The following is a 23,842-nucleotide window of genomic DNA, read 5'->3' as shown; positions in this document are numbered from 1 at the left end:
AGGTAGGAGATACATCTGAGAACCTAGTGTATAGAGCAGAAAGATATTGATGGTGAGATCCAAAGCACAAAACAGGAAAACACTAAGTCAAGCAAAAATGTAAGAAACTGACTTAAATAGATTTGAACTTATGCAAAAGTGAGTTCAAATTTGACTCAGTGTTATGACTGCCAACATCCTAGTGTTTGAAGACAACCTCAAGTTACTTGATCTAAATGAGCTTCAGTCCTATACAGTTCCCCACTGTTGCTAATTTTTCCCACAGGGCAAACAGCTATATTTGTGTAGCTCTGGAGGTTATGTAGATGTCAGATTCATTTTAGAAAGGGAAAAACTATTTTGAGAAGAACCTGGCCTTGTGTTGAGATAATTCCTTAATTCTTTGTATTAAAATATAGAACTTTGATTAACAAATTTAATACTAGAGTTGTAACATCAGAAATGACTCACCTCAGGGAAAGGGGTAGGTCTATCTTTTACATTACCAGAATACTTTCTATAGATCTATTTTTCTTGCATATATTCTAAGAATATTCATAACTGTCCTTTTTTTTAAATCCAGGAATTTAGTGCTCTTAAGTTTAACTTGAAAATAAAGATGTATATATTTATCAAGTATAGGATTAAAGTATACCCTGATTACTTCAGGCAAATTTTAGCTCTGAGACAAATACAGAAATATCTTTCTTCCAAAGTGGAAAATTGGTCCATCCAGTTAACCACTTTGAAGAGGATCTTAACATGGGAATTTCAAATGATCTGTGATTTCATCAGTGAGGGTACTTACTACCAATGCAGGTTGCATCCCATCATGGGGTATGTTTGAGGAACAGTCAGTAATCAAGTTTAACTACAGTGCAAATTAATTCAGGGAAAGCAGTGGGAGATAAGGTTGCAAATGCTTATGTTGTGGTGGGTCTTGAATTCCAGAGCAGGAAACCTATTTTTTTGTTGTTGTTGTTCAGTCATTTCAGTCCTGTCCAACTCTTCATGACCTCTTTTGGGTTTTCTTGGTAAAGATACAGGAGCAATTTGAGGAACTGAGGCAAACAGGTTTAAGGGACTTGCCCAGGGTCTCACAGCTAATAAGTGTTTGAGGCTAGATTTGAACTCATGAAGATGAGTCTTCCTGATTCCAAGCCTAGTGCTCTATCTATAGTACTGCCTAGTTGCCCCAGAGACTATTTTTACTTTATTCAAAAGGAGATGGGGGACCCAAAGAACATTTTTAAATTGGGGAGTGACATGATTGGAACTGTACTTGGGAAAGATTAAATCAGTAATTAGTGTGTAGTTTGGTTTGGAGGGAGAAGTCTTGAAGATGGGGAGACCAGTTGAGGAGGCTCTTTCATTAGAGCAGGTAAGAGGCAATGAGGTCTGGATTAGGTTGGTGTTAAAGGGAATGTAAAAGAGATGATGAATGGCAAAGACATTAGATATGAGGAATTGACAAGGCTTGGCAATTGATTGGATATGAGGAAGAGAAATGAGTTCAAGATGACTCCAAGGTTTTGAGCCTGGGTGGCTAGGAAAGTTCTGGTGCCATAGAACCATCAAGAGGAAAAGCTAGGAGTTTTGGGAGTAGAAGTAGTAACTAATGAAGGAAGAATATGAATTCATTTTTGGATGTGTACTTGAGATGCTAAGAAGAAATCCAGCTAGAGTTAAATAATTTGCACTAGGTTTTTGTGAGGATCAAAAGAGATAAATATAAATCACTTTACAGACCCTAAAACACTAAATGCATGTCTTGATGATGATGATGGTGGTGGTGGTGGTGGTGGTGATGATGATGATGATGATGATGATGATGATGATGATGATGATGATGGAATGCTGTACTAGAACTCATGACAGAAATCAGGGCTGGAAACAAGAATTTTGATGTCATCTTCATAAAGTGATATTTGAAGCCATGCTGATGGATGAGAGCGTTGAGGGAGAAAGTGTAAGTATAGAAAAGAACATGGCATTAGGAAGAAGGAATGTCAAAATGAATGAGATGCTCTGTAGCATCACATGTCTCAGGAAGATTGAGAAAGGTGAAGACTGAGAAAAAAACCATTGGATTTGATGATTGGGTCATTTGGATCCTTCAAAAGTGCAGTGTCAATTAAATGTTTGGGGTAGAAGACAGATTTCAAGGGACTCAGAAGTGAATCAATGGGAAGGAAGTAGAGACGGTGAGAGTAGGCTGTTAAAGAAGCTTGAAGTAGGAATGAAGTCAGAGATGGGAACCGACCTTGGAGTAACAGGATGCAGAAAGGATGTTTTTAGGGTAGGAAACATCCAAGGTTGTGCTGGAGGCAGCTTAGATTGGCTAGAGAAAGCCTGTTGCTAAATTTTCAGTGGGAGCATTTACCCTTGAGAATTCAATAAATGTTACAAATCAGAGCTTGATTTTTGTTTGTTTGTCACTAGACTTAAGAAAGTGATGTAAAAAATGTTAATGCAAATTAAACTCAAGTGTGTCAAATGTACATTTTTCCCACTGAAGATCTGGTTGTTAAACATTTATCAGCACGTTCCTCTAGACATCTGAACGTATTTGTAGTTAGGGGAAGGACAAGTAGAGAGTAAGACCGGAAATGTAAATGAAGGAGTGAATGATTGATAGAATAAGCTTTCCAAGGGCCATCAGACGGCAAGGGATCAAAAGGCACAATGAAAGTATCTTGTCACTTGGCTCAAAAACCATTAATGTTTCTCCACTGCCTACAGAATATTCAAGGCCCAGTAAAAATGTGCCTCCCCCACGTTCCTTTCTAGTCCTAGCAAGAATAGGAACAATTTGTCCTCAGATACAGGAGCAAAAGGGGAAAAAAAGGAAAGGAAAGATATAGAGAAACTTGAGATGGTGAAAAGGGTAACTAAGGGAGTTTATGGGACCTTCCAAGGCAGTAGAATATAAAAGGATTAGACTCAGCACCAGAAGATTGAGGTTTGAGTGTTGGACTGGTCACTATGCGACCTCTGACAAGTGGCTTATATTGTGAAATGAAGACATTTAATTAGATTTCTCAGGTCTCTTTCAGCCCTAAATTTATGATGATCTGTATAACAACAATGTTGTTAGCAGCTGCTGTGAAGGGGTAAGACCAACAACACCAGCACACAGGAGGGCCGCTAGCACAGGTTCTTTCATCTGCTTTTCTAAAGAAAAGCAACTTTAAGGAGTTAAACAATCTTACTTTAATTATACATATATCATTCACTTAGTTCAGGGGAAAAAGTCAGCACCCTGAACTTCAGAGCGAATAGAAATAGAAATTACAATCAGGAAAAAAAATAACACAAATCAACAGACAGGCTTCTAACTGTCTGCCTATAGCAATACATACAGTTACCAGAGAGAGAAGCACCAATATCTGGGTTTTCAAAGCCAGGGGGCTCCTTAACGGCTACCCAGAGTCTTGTCTGGCCAAATCATACTGAACTCTCTTCCAGTGAGTGAGCCCCAAAGCAAAAGCTCACCTCTCCCAATATATACTCTTTTGGCTAATAGGCTCAGAGCCAGAAGGCATCACAACTTGACTCATTGCCTAATTAGCTTAGTACCCAAAAGTGTGGAAGCCTTTCTTCAAGCAAGCTTCCCCTAATGAAGAAGCTTCCACAGGAGGCTCCTTAATGGGCGGGGAAGATCTGTGAGCCTCGGTATCCTCCTCTGTAAAATGGAGGTAGTAATGCATGTATTCTCTGCCTCACAGTTTGTTGTGAGAAAAGCCCAGTTATTGCAAATGGGAGTTATTAGAATCATAGGATTTCAGAGCTGAAAGTGGTTATCTACTTTAATCCTCTCATTTTGCAGATGGTGAAAGTGAGGGACTTTGCTTCCAGTCATAAAATTGGTTAATGGTAAAGCCAGGGCAGCTAGGTGGTGCAGTGGGTACAGCGCCAGGCACGGGCTCAGGAGGATTCATTTTTTGTGAGTTCAAATCTGGTCTCAGACACTTCCTAGCTGTGTGACCCTGGACAAGTCAATTAACCCTGTTTGCCTCGATTTCCTCATCTGTAAAATGACCTGGAGAAGGAAATAGCAAACCACTCCAGTATCTTTGCCAAGAAAACTCCAAATGGGGTCATGAAGCATCAGAAATGATAGAAAATAACTGAAAGAGGGCCTCAGAGCCAGAAATAGAATTGAGTCCACGTATGACAACTTTTATTATTTCCCTCATTCTCCTCCCCTTCCTCCTCCACCTTCTCCTCTTCTTCCTTCACTTCCTCCTTGTCCTTCTCTTCTTCCACATTCTCCTTCTCTTGCTCTTCCTCTTCCTTACTGGCTGTGTAACTATGGCTGTCATTTGATAAAGAGTCAAGAGTTACACAGCTTGGTCTGCCCTTCCTTCAAGGAACTTACATTCGTCCTGGTAGAGACAACATTTTGTTGTTATCGTTCAGCCATGTTGGACTCTGTTAACCCTATGGATTTTGCCTGTGAGGTTTTCTTAGCAAAGATACTGGAGTTGTTTGTCATTTCATTCTCTAGTGTGTGTCCATTTTACAGATGAGGAATTGATGCAAATAGGGGTTAAGTGACTTGTCCAGGATCACACAGCTAGTAAGTATCTGAGGTCATAATTGAATCTTCTTGACTCCAGGCTCGGTGCACTACCCACTACACCACCTAGCTGCCCCACAAAGAAATACAAAGGAATTTCAGGAGTGAGAACACATAAACAGCTTGAGTTGAAGGAGGAAGGTAGACTGTCTTTGCAGGAAGCTAGGTATACGTAAGAGGTTGAGGCAAACGGAATGTATTCTACTCACGGGAGGCCACTTGTTCAAAAGCACTCAGTCTCTCTGATACTCGGTTTTCTCATCTGTAATTTGGGGGCTAATATTGTGCCTACTCCACAGAATTATTGTGAATTTCAAAGGAGACCATGTGTGTTTAAACTTCCTTGAAGGGGCAGCTACATGGCACCAGCTCTGGAGCCAGGAGGACCTGAGTTCAAATGCGGCCTCAGACACTTGACACTTACTAGCTGTTCACACAGCTGAACAAGTCATTTAACCCCAATTGCCTCACCAAAAAATAAATGAATGGATAAATAAAGTTCCTTGCATGCCTTCGAGTGTTATGTAAATGTTATTATTATTCTTTCACTTCTAAAGCATATATTCCCTCCAAACCTCTGGTTTGTTTTTCGTATTTTTATAAAATGACAGCAGCATTGGGGGCTTCTATCATAGCAGGAGAGGAATTGGGGAGTGTGGGAACCCAGTCGGTTTCTTTATTTGGGATATTTGCCTGATGTTTTTTTTTTCTTATTGGCCGTTCATTTTCAGAAACAACCAATATGTAACAGTCATATGCTAACAACCCTCAGTTGATTGGAAATCTTAATACCCTAGGCTTGTCACAGGGTTGTAGAAGAATTAGGGATACGGCCTCATTAAGATGTTAAAATGAATGCATTGCATATGTTAACAAGTGGCTGCACCCTGTGATATATCTGGCAATTGGGGTGTTAAATCCTAATTCATCTAGCCAGATGTCCCTGCAGCTGCTGCTGGTATTGCAGAGGGAGGCAGTCACCTGAGACCCCAGCTATGAGCTATGAGCTAGTGACAGTGGCTTCAGCAGCATCTGGTTGTACAAATGACTTTCTCGAGACTCTGATTGACAGGTACCAAATGGTTTGTGCATGTCCTCTGTCACCATGAGTATATTGGGATTTTTAGATAGATAAACCCAATTTGCAGACTTTAGGCCCTTGACCTTCTTAAGTAGGAAAGTCCCCCAGTTGTGGCTTAAACCTGTTTACTTTATTTTGTGTCTCCAGAACATAGCGAGAGCTTATTAAGATCAATTGAATAATATTCACTGCCAAATTGGAAGAGTGTCAGAATTTTGTTTTCAGACAGTGATACAGCTGAGTTTGCAAAGGGAGGTTTACAATTTACTGTAAATGTTTAAGTGGCCTGCAGCAAAGTTCTTTGTACTACTCAGAAGAAGGGAAGGTGTGTGGATAAATATTTTGCTATAGTTACACAGTATAACTTTTTTTTAATAAGGCCTTCGTGTATCCAGATCTAGTTTGCATAAAGGGAACTCTTTCCTCTCCGTCCCTTCCCCCAGTCAGGGTATGCTCTTGACTCCCCTTGAAACTTAATTCATGTCAGGGCCTTACATTAATATGGGAGTGGTGGGCCACCAGGCTGTCTAAGGAGGAACAAGTCAGCCCAGTTTGGAAAATTGAGCAGGTTTAAATTTCTTCATTGACCAGTGTTGGAAATAACCAGTGTGTTGCTACTATATTTCCAGACTGGGCTAGATAGGGAGACCTAGTGTTTAAAAAAAATCCTTGTGGGTCATTATATTCCACAACAATCCACTCTGCTCTATTGGGCCTTGCCAGTTCCTGCTCCATGTGGTTTTCCTTCAGATTTTCATATATTTGAACTATTCTATCCCAACTCATTTAGAATATGCAACTGAGCATTTTTCATTGTATTTTGTGGAGAATTAAGTTTAAGTTTCTTGGATGTCAAATTAGGAACGAATCAATGAAAAGGGGCTAAGAGAACACAGTGACTTAGATTTTTTTTTGCACTTATTTACTAGAGGAGAAATTGTAAAATCAAAATATTTACATAGGCACTAAATAAATTTAACTTTGAAAAGAAAAGGTAAAAAGCAAATGTTTGGGCTCCATGTCAGGACCTAGTGATTAAATGGAATTATAAGCAAAAAATCATGAGATGAAAAGTTAATGCATCATAAAGAGGGAAAAAAAAACCCCAGCCACTGCTATACAAAATCTTTCTTGCTCCCAGCACTCCCTAACTCATGAGCATTTTGTTAGACTCTGGTGATGGGGGAGGGAAATAGATTTATAAAGCTGGAGAAGGCAGCTCATTTATTCCAAGGCCTTAACATAATACAGAACTGCCACAAGATGGCGGTGTGTCAGAGGAAGACTTGTATTTTTTTGACTTGGCAGATGTTTTCTTAGGCCTCCTGCCAAGACACTATTTCTATCAGATTTTTAAAGGTTAGGTGGACACTATCATAGCTTAGTAAACCAAAATTATGCCTATTTTTTTTTAAAAAAATGGTAATATCCTTCTTCTTCTCCTGATGTTGCCAGTCATGAAGTCGAGCACATCGGCAATTCTATCTATATATAGCGTGTCATTCATTCCCATTAATTTGCTGGAGGAATGGCTACAAATAATGACGCCAGTTTTCTTGGGAAGCTCATGGGAAGCTATTGGCTTACTTGATAGTCACACCTGGGCCAGGCTTAGTCTCTTGCGTATCATAGAATAGTTGACAAGTAGGCTGTAGTTGGGAGAAAGTGGGAAGCCTTATCTACCTGGATGGTAGGGCACTGTGGGCAGTTTAGCAGTGGCAGTTGTATAGGGGCCTTCGCCAACACAGGTGAGACAGCAGGGTGTGTTGTTTGCTTGGCTTCCTCACCCTGGAAACTCTCCTTTTCATGTGCTGGAAGCTATTTTCAGGGTCCTGTTTTAAAGGCTACCTCCCCTACTTTATGCAAATTTATAGGAATTAGGAACTGGAAGAGTTCTGATCTATAATTGCACAGGATGTTTAACAAAAAAAAAATAAACTGACCATTTTAAAAAGTTATTCACAGTTGGGTATAAATAAGGATGAATTATAGGCATTTTTTCTCTACCTGAATATTTATTCATAGGGAAGGAAGAGGTTGGAAATGTTCTTTGTGGCATTTCCACCTTCTTCTCTGCCATATAAAATCATTGTATTTAAGTTGAATATTATTCATTCAAAGACACCTTTCAGAATTCAATGACAATACCTAAAATATAATAATAATAAAACTTAAAAGAGCCCTGTGATTAATCCAAGGGCTGGTTTTTAACCTTTTTTACATCATGGATTCCTTTGGCTGTCTGGTGAAGCCTATGGACCCCCTTCTGGGAATAATGTTTTTAAAAGCATACAATAAAATACATAAGATTACAAAGGAGACCAATTATATTGAAATATAGTTATCAAAATATGTTTTTTTTAAAAGTCCTCAGACCCTGAGTTAAGAATCCCCACCCTATCTGAAATCCTTCATAACTATTCATTGTGACCACCACCTTTTTCTACCAGCAACTATACCAAGTGATAGAAATACAAAAGCAAGGCAATCCCTGCCCTTGATGAGCTACATTCTCGTAGAATGAGCTTAGCTTTATAAGGAGTATCTATAACCAAAGAAATAAAAAAAAAAAAAAGATCAGGATGGAGATAGACAAAAGGAGGCCGAGGCTTCTGCCATTCATTTCTCCTCCTTTGTATTAGTCATAAGAGCTCAAAATTTCTGTGGCATTTGAAATACCTTCCTCACAACAATCCTGGGTTGTTGGTAAGAATCTGCTTGTAAATGTTTAACAACAGGCTCTTTGGAAAAAAAATTGTACTTACAGCTTACTTTTAAGTTTAACACACATTGTTAATATTTTCTTCATCATTCTCTTAAGTCTAGACAATCAATAAAACAATAAATTAATCCCTGATTCGTAGCTTTTTGTCACTGAAAATGTAATAATTGGCTCTTAGGATTAGGTTCCAACCACATCCTCCAGCACACACCCCTGGTCATAGGTACTACATGTGTCTTCTTTTAATAAAATTATATATAGAAACAGGTTGGTTTCTCATTGTACAATTTGTTTAACTATGAGCATGTCTGGATCTCAGATGTAGACTACAATCGTGATTCTATAATTATTGGTATACATGGGGTCATGGTAACTGTCTCAATGGCATCCTGTTCTGCTCTGAAAGGGGTGGGATAGACAGCAAATCCAGCTGAGTGTTTAACCTTTGGAAATTCTGGACAGTCATTTGTCCATTTTCTCTAGTCAGAAAGCTTGGGAAGTGAAGGGTTATTTGTTTTTCCCCCTTTAAAGCTGGTTCAGTCCATTTTCATAAAAAATATGTATAACTGGGCATTGATACTGAAATCTAAGGATCAACAACCACAAGGTTTGAAAATGATATTGCAGACCTACTAAACTTTCAGTTCGGGCTACTAAGTTTAAAAGCAGCCTGGGCCTCGCTTTGCCAGTATTCACATTACTCTGTAGGGATAGAGAAAATGTTGCTGTTATTTCAGTCACTGGAAGGATTTTTGTAAAAAAGTCAGATTCCCGTTTCCTAGAGACCACCATCTTTAGAGTTTAAAAACATCAGTTTATAAGGAAATGTAAAGATACATGCCTTGTGAATGGTGGATGGTCACCAACAGAGCAAAGCTTACTCTTTAGGGGTGTGGTAGAAAAGGCTTTGGGCTAATGAGGGGGGTACACTGGAGGACCCTTCTAATTCTCAAATGTTATGATTATAAGTTAGACCTGAGTCCCTCTGTTCTATGCTGTTGAGTGTCTCAAGATTCCTGATTCACACTTTGTTTATTTATTTGTGCCATCAGCTAAAGATGGACTCCTGTCACCATTCTCTGCAGTCCATAGGATAGGGTTGGGACTAGGCGCTGCTGAAGACCATCGTTCTGGTTCTTCTCCCTGCTCCCTGTTCCAGGGTGTGAACGAGTTCTGTGTGACTACTCCATGTCTTTAGGAGCATCCACTAGTCTCTTCTTTCTAGTTATTATCTTACTGGACTTAATATGACTATGGAATGTAGACTTAACTTGTTGGAAAAGGAATAGAAATTTGGGCCCTCTGGTCAATAAAACTCAAATTTTTTCCCTTGCCTAGTCCCACCCATTGTTTGATTTGTCATCTCTAAGATTTAATATCCAACAACATATGGAACATAGCACATAATTATGTTCCAATAACCTGTACCTGCAAAAATTTAGTGCAAAAGCACAAATATAGTAGAATATTATAAAATATGAGAATTGTCCCCAATCCAGTAAAAAGTAGTCTTAGAAAAATATTGGGAACATTCAGTGTTAACCATCTATTAAAATGAGTGAGAGAGATTACTAAGCTCATAAAGAAAGGATATCAGGGCACATATTGGCAATATGTTGGTAAAATCTCAGGTCATAGACACATGGATACCTATGTTTTAAATAAAAAAAAAAGATTTTTTAAAAATTTTCCTTAATAAAACAATAGAAGACTAACTTTACTTTATGATGCCTTAATTGAAACCCTTAATTAAGCTGGAGTCATATATGCAGTAAAACTTTAAATTGGTAAAAAGTAAGAAGAGTACTTGGCAGAATTTTTATGAAATTACCAAATAGAGAATCCCACATAGCTTAAGGTTTCATTAGGACATATTCAGTATAAGATAGTCCCGTTCTGAAAGTAAACAGAAGTCTTTTTAAAAATTCATATTATGCTGTTATATGGTTTACCTGAGCTACAATGGATATTGCCTTTATTTTTTTTCAGTTAACAAGCATTCATTTTGTCCCTCTCTCTCCCCTTCATCCTACTACTAGGAGAAAGAAAAACAAAATTCTTTTAACAAATATGCAGTCAAAAAAATACCAGAAATGACCAAATTTCCACATTGTCTATGTATGTATGTATATATATATGTACATATATGTCTATGTGTATGTGTATGTATGTACATATGTATGTGTATGTGCATATATATGTGTGTATGTGTGTATATAGATATACACACACATATATACATACACATACATACACACATATGTGTGTCTACCTCTCTCTATCTCTGTCTCTTTCTCTAACTTTATCTCTATCTTTATCTCTATCTCTATCTTTACCCTGAGTCTCTCACCCTTGTCAGAGGGTGGGTAGCATGCTTCATCATTGGTCCCCTGGAATCATATATGATTGGATGTCAATAACCATCCTCTGGCTGGACATTGTATTACTCAGAGTTCTTAAGTCTCTCAAAGTTGTTTTTACAATGTGATATTGTATAGATAATTCTCTGGGTCCATACTTAAGTTAGTACAAGTCTTTCCAGGTTTCTTTGAAACCATCCATTTCATAATTTCTTGTGGCATAATAGCATTCTATTGCATTCATGTGTCATATTATCTTCAACTGTCTTAATTTCTAGTTCTCTATCACCATAAAAAACTACCATACCTGCTTTCATACATGTGGCTCTTTTATTTCTTTCTTCAATTTCTTTGGATTATAAGCCTAGCAATGGTATTGTTGGCTCAATGGGTATACATACTTTGGGGGTTATGGTTTTAAATTGCTTTCTAGTATGCCTATATCAATTTGTAGCTCAACCAAGAATGTATTGATATGCCTGTTTTTCTGCAGCCCCTCCAACATTTGTCATTTTCAGTTTTTGGTAAAGTTTGTCAATCTGATTAATGTGAGGTAAAACCTCAGAGTTGCTTTAATTTGCATTTTTCTAATTATTAGACGTTTGGAGCATTTCTTCATATGGCTTTTGATAGCTTGGATAGCTTGGATTTCTTCCCTTGAGAAGTACTCATTCATTTGCTGTCAATTAGCGAATGGCTTTTATTCCGGCACATTTGAATCAGTTTTTTATATACCTTGGAAATGAGACTTTTATCATAAAAATTTGGTACTCCACTTACATATTTCTCTTTTAATTTTACATTGATTTCATTCATACAAAAACTATTAAATTTTATGTAATAAAAACTGTGCACTTATCTTCTGTGATCCTCTCAGTCCCTTATTTAATCTTGAACTCTTCCCCTAGCCATAGGTAATCTCTTCCTTGCTCCTCTAATTTATGGTGTGACCTTGAAGCTTATCTTGGTATGTGGCATGAGATGTTGGTCTATACTTAGTTTCTAAAACATTTGTTTTCCTGGTAGTTTTTATCAAATACTGAATCCCTGTATCAATAATTGAGGTCTTTGGGTTTATTGAACCCTAGTCTCCTATTTCTGTTTGCTTCTATATATTGTATACTTAATCAACTCCACAGATTAAACTCTCCAGAAATTAACCAGTACCAAGTAGTTTCGATGATTACTGCTTTGTAGTATAATTGGACATCTAGTATTTCTAGGCCTTCTCTCTTCCCATTTTTTTCATTATTTCCCTTGAAATTCTTCTTCTAGATGAATTTTATTATTTTTCTAGTCCTATAAAGTAATTCTTTAGTAGTTTGGTAACAAATTGTTTTTGAGAATATTGTCATCTTTATTATATTGGCTCAGCCTTCCCATGAGCAATTAATGTTTCTCCAGCTATTTATAGCTGCCTTTACTTCCACAGAGTGTTTTATAGTTGTATTTGTATATTTATACATAGTTGTATATAACTATTCACACGAGGCAGCTAGGTGGTATAGTGGATAGAGCACCCAGCCTAGAATCAGGGAAGCTTGAAGTCAAATCTAGCCTCAGATACTTGCTAGTTGTGTGACTCTGGGTGAGTCGCTTACCTTCTGTCTACTTCAGTTTCCTCATCTGTAAAACAGGGATAATAATGGCACCTACCTTGCAGGGTTGCTGTGAGGACCAAATAAGATAATATTTTAAAAGAACTTTGTAAACTTTAAAACTTTATATAAATGCTAGTGTTGTTACTGTTACTGCATTATCTTAGTTAGCAAATTATCTTACCTTAAGGGGGCACATAATGATTCTAAAGTTTTCTAATTCCCCCTCTCCCCAACCTTGTCCATATTGGACGTACTATGGAGGTATTTTAGGTATTAAAATTTGTTATTTACCTGTATTCTATCTATTCTCTCTCTCTCTCTCTTTCTCTCTCTCTCTCTCTCTCTCTCTCTCTCTCTCTCTCTCTCTCTCTCTCTCTGTGTGTGTGTGTGTGTGTGTGTGTGTGTGTTTGGCTTCTAGCCCCCATTGAGAGGCTATAGGTCATGAGAAGGGACCCCTTCCAGCCTGAAATTTAGTCAATAACTTGACAGTATTGCTCTGTGTTTCTGTCTATTGGATACCTGTCCGCTAGAAACTAGGATAAAACTTAAGCCTCAATTTCTACATCTATACAATAAGGAGGTTGGGGTGGATGACCTCCCTTCCAATCCGTTCCAGCATTATGATTTTATGACACACTCAGCTCTTCCTACCTCTGAGTTGTCAGATGGTCATTATTTTTCTATATAATTCCCCATGTTAAGTGTGAACTTAAAGGTAGCCAAGAGATGAAAGACCAGAAAGTTTTGCTAGCCTTCTGAATCTGTCCAGCATGGAATGTTCCCCTGGACTTTTAAAGCACTTCTTAGCCTTCTGTATATACATCTGGAAAATGAAGTATCTAAAGGCATGTTAAATATAGAATGATTTGGTTTTTAATGGACTCAAGTGCAGTGGCCTCCCAAGGGTTATCCAATATGAAATATATTGATATGCATGAATTATGCCTAATTTCTAATGCTGCAACAACACATATAAGAGACATCATAAGTTAAGGAAGGAGATGTAAAATCAGTCCCTACAGAATTTCAGCAAGGGTCAAAATAAGGGAATTGTAGGATTCAGTGCCCCGTGGGGGCTGAGGGAAGAAGCTTGGGGACTATAGTGTGCCAGTAGAGCTTGCTAAAGAGCTGGGGAAAGGCTTAGATCTCAGATGGAGTAGGGCAAACCAGTGATTCAAAATGAGTCTCTTGACCTTAAGGTTTTAAAGTAAAATGTGTTTTTGATTCATCTAAAACACCTACTTAGGAAGACAGCGTGATTCCTCAAGAGGGGTCTTTAAAAATAGAATAGATTCTCATCTCTCTGAGGTGACATGGTATATTCCTGCCCAAGGTCAAGGGAATGGAATACATTTTTATTCCTTTGCCTATCTTCCAGCTTTGTAATTTTAGAGGATGTAGTCATTGCTGATGCTTAATTATGCTGTTATGTTAGGATGTTTTTTTCTTAGAGCATTGCAAAATATTTGACTAAATGGTATACATTCCCTCCTTTGAATGGACGTCCCTGCAAATAATTTACATGAGTTAACAATGCTGATTTAATAGACAGTTGAACTAAGTCACAAAGAGATTAAGGGCTCTCTCAAGATTATATAAGTCGGTTATAATTTAGAAGGTCTGGATTCAAATGGGTACTATATCTCCAGCTGCTCCCTAAAGGATTAAAACCACTACTTTCAAATCCACTACTTAATGACTTGACTAGCAGGGCATCCAAAAGAGGTCTCTGAGTGGCTTTGATGAAGTAGCAGCCTTGAATTGAGATGCAAATACCTGTCCTCTTTGTGGATACCAGTTCACTTCCCTTCTCTGGCCTGCATTTCTAAAGTTTTATTTGCAGCAATATTTTAAGTTAATTATAGGCATTCTAAAAGCTCCCACACTTCTGTGTAGTACTTTTTAATGCACTGTGATTAAAAAAAAATTAACCACTGGTTGTTGACCATCATTCTCTTCTCTGTGGGCTGCGCATAACTGGTATACCAGCCATGTGCTCTAATGAAAAGGATATAAAAAGTATTCCCCCAAAGATTTAAGAGAACCACATATTCTGTGTAATTGTTATTTTCCTGGTTAATCTCCTCTCCATTTGTGTACCTGCTGACTATTTTTAATTATGCTTCAATTACCCCATGTTTTATAAATAACATGCTCTTTTTTTAACTCTCTTATTAGCTTGGATAGTTTGCAATGCCCTATGTTGGTATGCCAGCATTGTATGGTTTCCTCAGAATAGCCAGGTAATTTCTGGTGGTGAATTTATTCAGTCAACGATACAACTAGTCATCAATATATAAGAACTAAATCACCTAAAATAGTATGATGGGAATGAAGCATTTCATCATTGTGCCCTTGCATTCTTGTAATCTATCCACTTTATGTAAAAGATGATCATGTTCTGTCAAGTGAGTAGCTGCTGGTATCCGAGATTGTGGTGAAGACCTAATGAGATAATGTACTTATGGAAAAACACTTCAAAGAGCTGTGAGACATTGCATCAGTGTAAAGTTTAAAACGTTGTGTTCTTTTCCTTTTCATTTTAGGAACTAAAGCTTATGGTTAGGACAGAGAATACAAGAGCAGAGAAAGGTGAGCACTGGCCAATATAAATATTTGACATCCTGATGGATTGATGTTCTTGGCTCTAACGTGACTTCTTTCATCTCCAGCTATGATGGACCATCCTTTGTTGGATTTCTCCAGGAAAACCCAGCCATTTGCTCATCTCACTATTAATGGCACCAATATTCCCTCAGGTAAGTTCTCTGGGCATCCAGCCAAAAACGCATTTCAAAGACTCCTATCAGCCCTTGGAATACTTAAAGCTACCAACCAATCACTAGACCACTGCAAGCTCTTTGTCCCACTAAAGGAAAGATCATTTGCTTTTAAGAGGACAAACCATTGAAACTCTTCCTAGAAATCAATTCTTAGCTTTGCCAGAATATACCTTCCTCGAGTAGTCAGACATATTGCCAATAGGCACTTATTGATACCATCGTGGTCCCTGAGCCTTCTGTACTCACTCAAACTAAAGTTCAGGCATTCCCATTGTTGAAGAAGGTAAGAGTTGTCTTTTGGGAGTTGTTTGGGCTCTTTCAAGGGACCAGATTTTTGTTGACTTAGCTCCCTCATGAAGCGGTCTTGCTGGAGTCATGAGAAGCGTGTTTCTAGCTAGTGAAAAAATTTGTGCCTCTCCTAAGAGTGAACCAGTTACTTAGTCAGGAGACTCATCACTTTACATTGCCATTGCCGTGTAAGAGGCAATGTTTTACATGGTTTCCATAAGGAAGATTTAGTTTAAAAACCTATGGATTCGAGCAGTGTTAGATAATACACAGGAGGCACTGGAGGTTTGGACTCTAGCCTCTAACAGGTTCACTCTTGATTTGGTCAGACAGGAAAGACAGTTTCAAAGGGGTTAATAATAAGCTTTGTTCTAGTCTAGTTTTCTCTAACAGTATTGTTGATAACAGAAGCACTACAAACTCCTACAGTATTCCCTAATCACTCTTCTCTCAGGGTCCGGCAAGAAGGAGGGGCAACTACCCCTATGTCTCTGTGGGGACAATTGTGACAGGCACAACTTGTGCATTCAACCCTAAAGGGTTCCCCCAAATTCCAAGCCTCGTTGGGTGCCAGTTGAGGCAAACCCAACTTCCCCGCTCCTGGTCCTTGATGGGGGCTGATCAAGGAGTACAGAATTCCGACTTGTACATTCAACCATAAAGGTTACCCAACTCACTGACCACTGACCACCTATTTTATAGGGTATCAGACAAAGAAGGCATATTGCCAGCAATAGTCTCACAAGTTTACATCACCTCATCCCTATATCTCACTGTGCAGTCGCAGTGGATGTTTACAGTTTCAGCACACATGTTTATATTATTTATCCTTATATAATGCTGTGCAAACGTGGTGGAGATGTTTTGAACCATGAACCTGGGAACTTATATCTAATACCTGGGAAACAGAGATAGTTATGGCCACGGATCCTGGGAAACTGAGGTTGTTATGGCCATAGATCCTGGGAAACTGAACGCTAAGAAATAATAACAAAAATCCACTTTACACACACTAAAATCTACCTTACTTACACTAAAATTCACCTTACTTACAGGCAGCTAGTTGGTACAGTGGATAGAGCACCAGCCCTGGAGTGAGGAGGACCTCAGTTCAAATCCAGCCTTAGACAACTGACACTTATTAGCTGTATGACCCTGAGCAAGTCACTTAACCTCAATTGCCTTAAAAAAATCTATGGATTCTACAAATCAATTTTTTGGAAAATGGGAGGGTCGAACCTGAGATATCAGCATAGGGAGCTCCTAGTGTGGAATCTCCCTCCAATGGTACAGATGCTCAATTAATTATGTCTTCTAGAATTGCCTGGGGGCACTGAGAGTTTAAGGGAGCTGCCCACAGACAGACATATAGCTAGAAAATGTCAGAGCCAGGACTTGAACCAACCAGGATATTATATTAATAATAAACATATTACTATATCTAGATTTTTCCACGATGGTTATATAAAATCTAATAACAAGAATGAGCCTTGGCTAGCTAGAACACTCAAGAAATGAGTTGTTCTACATGGCTACAATTTCCAGGCAAATGAGAATTTATTCCTTTAGTTACCAAAACTTCAAAAAAGCCAATTTTGCATTGAAACCTTTATAACATATATATTTCCTTGCTGTAATAAGCAAAATATACTGAATGTCATTTAAACTTTTCTTGGCAACAGCATCATAATGATGAACACTATCACTACTGCACTGACATCATCAGGCCTATCGTGTATACTAAATGGTTTGATTTTTCCATGCTTTTAGTACTCGTGTCTGTTTTTCTATCATGGTTTCAGCTTCCACCTCTCTTTGCTGTCAGGAATAACCTTCTTCCTACTTTTATTTTGTTGGCCCTCATTTCCAGTAGATGTAGAAACCAGAAACCTGACTCATTAGAAACATGCCCAAAATAAAAGTGTGGCAAATAGTCTCTGAGTGAGGATTTGAGGTGTTCTCCTTTCAGTAAAGTACATGGGCTTTATTTAGCTAGCACAGATCTTGTAACATCTGTTTTAGGTTGAGCTGAACCTTATTATCCTCGAGCTCTTGGATGTTACCAGATAAATGAGGCTCCCAGACAGCTGTGTTACAATTAGGCAAGGTATTTTTATACTTGAAACACTAAATATCTGGCTACTGTTGAGCCCAATTCTTTGGCTCAGTTTCTGAGATTATGCTGGTATAATTGGTGCAGGAAAGTTTTCTGTGAAATACTCTGGGATGAGATAATTTGGTAGCAGCCAATGCAATATTTCCTTTGAGGGTAAGCTTGTGCAATTTGTGGTAGACTATGAAAATAGGGTTCTTTAGTTTCCATATGATCTCCTTACCAATGAAACGGGTCCTAAATATGTTTCATCAACATATTTTATCTTTAGTTCTCTACATTTCCAAAAGAACTATACTAATTTGCTCTAATGACTGGAAGACTACTTTGCATATTGGCACATTTTAAATGCAATCAAATTAATAATGAAGCATCACTGTGTACAATATGAAAATACTACTCTATCTACATTTATCTTGTCAGGTTGTTTTAAATAACCTCAATAATATGCTGAAGTCAATTTGGCAATAGCAACCATACTTTTAGGTATAAAAATCTCTCTACGGGCATCTGATATAAAATCATTGCTGAAAAAACAGGGCAGAACTCTTGGATATTTGTGAGGTTTATTGAGTTTGTGCCTGAGTGAAATGAGTTAGTGCACTTTACTGTTTAGGAGAATAAGATTCACTCTTCTGACACAGACCATTTTCCCAAGCCCACTTATTTCTTAGTTTCAATGGCGGTCAATAATCATCTGCTATAGGTAATTTTTATTAACTTCTTGGGGCAATGAGAGGCAACCTGGGGTAGTAGATAGGGTTGGACTTAGAATCAGGAACACTACGGGTTCCAATCCTGTTGCTGATTCTTACTGGCTTTACAATTATAGGCAAATCACTTCACTTTTCGGAACCCTTGGCAACTCTCCAATATTCTACATATGAGATGGGCTATTATTTACATTAATGAAGAGAATTTCCACCTGCGGTATCCCTGGAGCTCCTAGGCCAGCAGAATCATAGGTCCTTGGATGATGTTCTGGGGCTATATTTTGTGTTATGGGACAGCCCCAGCTATGCATATTATTACAAAGAGAAATGAGAACCCAGCTCACTGACTGTCAACAGCAATGTAGAAGTCTTGGGCTTCAGGGGACATAAACATCACTTTGTCCATATAATATTCATTGCTTCATTTGTGGTACTCAGTCTATTGATTTCCATTGGCATCATCTCAACTTGCTTTCAAATTTGCTGCAGTTACGGCAGTGGTGGTTGAGATGAAGAATCCGTCAAGCCCCATTAGTACAAGGTTCCTTGGCCAGGCATTCCAAGTTCTTTCTGGCCTGGACTCAATTTGTCTCTTCAACCACCATATTGTCTGAACCCATTTCTTCAGCCAGACTGATCTACTTAATATCCCTCTAACTTGCTATACATTCTTGTGACTAGACCATTGTTCTTACCCTTGGCCCAGGCTGGAAAGCTCTCACTCCCATTCTTCTCCACCTCTCCAAATTTCATGCATCCTTCTCAATGAATCCTTTCCTGATGTTCCTATCTCACGGTGATCTCTCCTGATTCTGGATTCCTCCTCTGCATCTACCTAGAGTGCTTGTTTAACACCAATGATATTTTATTGCCTTCTACTGCAATGTAGTACAGTAGAAGGAACATTGAATTCACGTTCACGAGTGGATTGTGCTACTTACTAGTATCGTGACCTTGGACAATTCTTTTTAACCTCATCCAAGACCTCAGATAATGTATCTGTAAAATGGGGATAATGTGACCTGCCCTGCCTACTTTATAGGGTTGTTGTGAGGGTCATATGTAAATAGACTTTGCAAAGTTAGAAGTTGCTATGAAGTGAATGTGGAAAAAAAAAATCAGTTAACTTTTCCTATTTCTCTGTCTCAGTTGCCCAGCTAAATTTAAGTTCACTGAGGTTAAGATGCCTATTTTATCCCCATAGTGTATTTACAATATATTGTTGTCATTGCTGTTTGGTCCTGTTCAGTTCTTTGTGACCCCCTTTGGGGTTTTCTTGGCAAAGACATTGGCGTGGTTTGCCATTTCCTTTTCCTGCTCATTTTATAGATGAGGAAACTGAGGCAAACAGGGTAAAGTTATGTGCCCAGGGTCACACAGCGAGTAAGTGTCTGAGGCTGGATTTGAACTCAGAAAGAGGAGTCCTCCTGACTCCAGGCCCTGGGTTCTATCCACTGTACCACCTAGTGCAGCACCTATATAATATATATTTGTCCAATAAAGATGGAGCCTTCTATAGTCTTTGGTGGGAAGAAAAACTCCCATTGGACTAAATGTACATTGCAGGGATATTGAGGCTCAGTGATCACCTTTTGCCTTCTCTACTTAACTCCCTTTTCCAAAGCCCTATAACTTAGATCTTCAGGTCTGTGTTGACTTACCCTATACGTAGAGAAAAGAAACTAGCTTTTCCTTTAATGTTCCTAATGCCTCTTGCCCATTTGACCTGGTGAAGCATCACAGAGAAGGGGATGTGGCATTCATTGTGGTTTGTTGTTATTCGTATAGCCTTACTGTAGTATGTCATGTCAGAGTAAAGTCCTTCTCTACTCTTCCAGTCATGAAAAGGAAGGAACCCTGATTCTCAAAGGCTACCTCAACAGAACACAAGCTTAGGATAAATTCTACCAAGCCAGAAAGGCTGGTGACGAACTGTGTCTGTTACCCAAATGCCAGACTAGCTAAATTCCCAGTGGCTCCTCACCAGAAAGCTGACTAGCCCCATGACTATTTTTTTCGGTCACAACTAAGCAGACCATCTCTTAATATGGACAGTGGGAGGAGCAGGGCACATCCTGCATTTGTCAAGGAAGCACCCACAGATCTTTTGAAATAACAAAGAATGGCAGGCTTGATCCTAAGGAATGGGTTGAGCAGATGAGATGAAAGGAAGATTTCAGAGGAGTGAAATGCCATAAATTCCTTTCAGTTTCTTCAGGGCACTATGTTGCTATTTGCAGTCCTGGAAGAATTAAATATCCAGGAAGAAATGATGACTAGAAAAATTTTCACCCTCATTTAGCTAGTTTACCTTAGGACTTTGATCCTAAATTATAAGGAGTTCGTGTCTGGAACTTAAAGAGTTGGTCCCGGGCAGCTAGGTGGTACAGTGAGTAGAGCACAGGCCCTGCAATCAGGAGGACCTGAGTTCAAATTCTGGCTTCAGACACTTGACACACTTACTAGCTGTGTGACCTTGGGCAAGTCACTTAACCCCAATTGCCTTGCCTTCCCCCCTCAAAATCCCCCTCCCAAAAAAGATTGGTCCTGACTAGGAAGTATTAATGTGAATCAGTCCCTTTATGTGTTTTTTTCCCCTATCCCTTCTCTCCCCCTCACTTTTTCCCTCACCCTACCCCACTGTAAATTGTTCTGATTCTGTAACAATAATAACTGACATTTACAGAAGGCTCTAGAATATAAGTGTAAAATGTGTTGTATCTACAGGGGCATTCCAAAAATCTCATTTTAAGCTCTGATAGTTTAAAACTTCACTAAGACTTTTGGAACACTCTGAATTATTTCATTGGAATCTCACCACCACCCAGTGATGTAGGTCCTACAGATATTAAAACTATTTTATTAGAGGTGAGGAAATGGAGATTCAGAAGGATTAAATGATTTATGCCTTAGTAACACAGTAAATATCAAAGGTGGGATTTGAATCCAGGTGTTCCTGACTGTAAGTCTAGCAATGTATTCCCTCCCTGACTTTTCTGTACCTTGCTCTTTGGCATCGCTGGGCAACAAGACCACCAACTCATAGCTTAAATTTAAAGGTGGTTTCCTGCAGAGTCTCTCAGCCTGAAGGACTTCTGTGGAGGAACATTGGTCTTATAAATCTCTGAGTGGTTCTGTACCAGTCTGGAGAGCCAGTGAGGGTATGGAGCCATCAGGAAGTCATTGGGTTTAACAGAACTTGATCTTATGCTTTAGAGCTACTTCAGATCCTAACTGAAATGACCTGATAATTGTGAACCAACTCAAAAACATGGTGAACCATAATGGAGGCCTTGGAACTGTACTTTAAGTCTAATTAAAATCTTTGGGAGGGGTGGTGGTTAGCAGCACCAATATGGTAGTATACAGGCAGCAACTCAGCTAAACTCTTAACATTTCCCTTCAAACAGCTTTAACTTCACAAATCAAATTTTGGGTTGGAAGAGCCAGTAGAAGGTCAGAATGAGATATTTTCCCTGCCTTAGGAGGTCAGCAGGAGAGGTCTGTGACACCAGGGTGGGGGCCAGACCAGAGTGGCATGGCAGCAGGCAGCACCAGTAGCAGCTGCAGGTCTTGGAAGCAGCTGTGACAGTAGAAACAGAAGCTTTTGGATCTCTTAGCCCAGACATGATGGTAAGGGGGTTATATAGATGGTCAGAAAGAAATTACACGGGGCACTTTGCTGGCACTGGTTGCAGTTTACACTAATTGGAAACTATTGCCTGTACACAGTTCTGGGTCATAGTTCTAGGGTGGAGAGGAACACATGGTCAATCACAAAGGAGCAGGGGCTCTTGTTGCAGTCCCAAGGCAGAGAGGAGCATTAGCACTTGGAACTACAGGAGAACAGAGGCCCTGGTCACAGTTCCAGGGCCAAGAGGAGGGCTAATATTTGTGGCTGCAGGAAAGCAAGGTTTTCCTATTCAGACCAGGAGAGCAGTGACCACATCTCTCCCTAGATCATACCATCTTTGACACATCAAAAACTTGTAGATCTCCAGAACTAGCTCTGAAAACAGCAGCACAAAAGAGCCTGAAGCTTGGGGAAGTGCCTCCTCATCCCCGGGTGAGCAGAGTCCAACCTTAACATAAAGTTCTATGTCAACTAAGAGGCTGGAAAAAGAGCAAACAACAAAGAACTTGACCTTAAAAAGCTACTATGGTGGCATGGAAGACCAAGACATAAATTTAGAAGAAAAGATAATGTGAAAACAGCTGCAACCAGAACCTCAAAGATAAATACTAATTGGACCCAAAGCCAACAAGAATTTCTGGAAGAGTTAAAGAAAGAAATAAGAGTGGCAGAGGAAAAATTGGGAAAAGAAATGAGAGTAATGCAAGAAAATTGTGAAAATAGGATTAACAGCTTGGTAAAAGAGGTACAACAATTAACTGAAGAAAAAAACTCCTTATAGAGAAGAATAGGTCTAATGGAAAAAGAGATATAAAAATTCACTCAAGAAAAGAAATCCTTAAAAAGTAGAAGTGGCCAGATTTAGAAAAGAAATACTCACGGAAAAGCTCACTGAAGAAAATAATTCCTTAAAAAGTAGAATTGGACAAGCGGAAGCTAATAACTCCATGAGACATCAAGGAACAATCAAAATCAAAAGAATGAAAAAATAGAAGGGAATGTGAAATATCTCATCAGAAAAACAACTGACCTAGAAAATAGATCAATGAGAGATAATTTAAGAATTATTAGACTACCTGAAAGCTATGATGAAAGAAAGAGCCTAGACATCAAATTTCAAGAAATTATAAAGGAAAACTGACCAAAATCTTAGATCCAGATGGTAAAATAGGAATTGAAAGACTCCACTGATCAACTGAAAGAGATCCCAGAATGAAAACTCCCAGGAATATTAGGGCCAAATTCTAGAACTCCCATGTCAAGGAGTAAATATTACAAGCAGCCAGAAAGAAACAATTCAGATATCTTAGAGCCACAGTCAGAATCACATAGGACTTAGTAGCTTCCACATGAAAGAAACAGAGGGCTTGGAATATGATGTTCTGGAAGGCAAAGGAGCTAGGGATTATAACCAAGAATAACCTACCCAGCAAAATTGAATATAATTCTTCAGGAGAAAAATTGGATATTTAATGAAATAGAGGACTTCCAGGTATTTGTGATGAAAAGACCAGAGCTGAATAGAAAATTTGACATTCAAACATAAGACTCAAGAGATGCATAAAAAAGTAAACATGAAAGAATAATCATAAAGGACTCATTAAAATGAAAACTGTTTACATTCCTATTTTGGAAGATGATACGTGTAACTCCTAAGAACTCATTATTTGGGCAGTTAGAAGGAGTTTACATAGACAGAGGGCATGAATATGAGTTGATTATATTAGGATGATCCCCCCCAAAGAAATGAAGGGATAAGAAAGAGGGATGCACTGGGAGAAGGAGGACATCTTCCCCTTATACAAGAGGTGTGCAAGGAAGAGCTTTAATTGTGGAGGGGAAAAATTGGGAGTAGTGGACAATGCTTGAACCTCACTCTTATCAGAATTGGTTCTAAGAGGGAAGAATATATACACACACTCAAATTGGTATAGAAATCTATCTTATCCTAAGGCAAAATAGGAGAGGAAGGGGATAAGAGATATG

The 23,842-nt window shown here is 38.8% G+C and overlaps 1 protein-coding gene across 1 annotated transcript in view; it reads left to right on the top strand.

Moving 5' to 3' along the window:
- The window catches only part of TNFSF11 (TNF superfamily member 11), a 61,855-nt gene that overhangs the window by 33,592 nt on the left and 4,421 nt on the right, over nt 1-23,842 (top strand). Inside the window, exons 3-4 of the mRNA XM_036757561.1 lie at nt 14,872-14,917; nt 14,998-15,084. Of these exons, the coding sequence (XP_036613456.1) occupies nt 14,872-14,917; nt 14,998-15,084 (133 nt within the window). The remainder of the gene's footprint in view (nt 1-14,871; nt 14,918-14,997; nt 15,085-23,842) is intronic.

Source organism: Trichosurus vulpecula, chromosome 4 (assembly GCF_011100635.1).
Source record: "Trichosurus vulpecula isolate mTriVul1 chromosome 4, mTriVul1.pri, whole genome shotgun sequence".
NCBI classification, from domain to species: domain Eukaryota; kingdom Metazoa; phylum Chordata; class Mammalia; order Diprotodontia; family Phalangeridae; genus Trichosurus; species Trichosurus vulpecula.
Note: the sequence above shows the minus strand (reverse complement) of the source record. Positions and strands in the feature narration are given on the sequence as shown.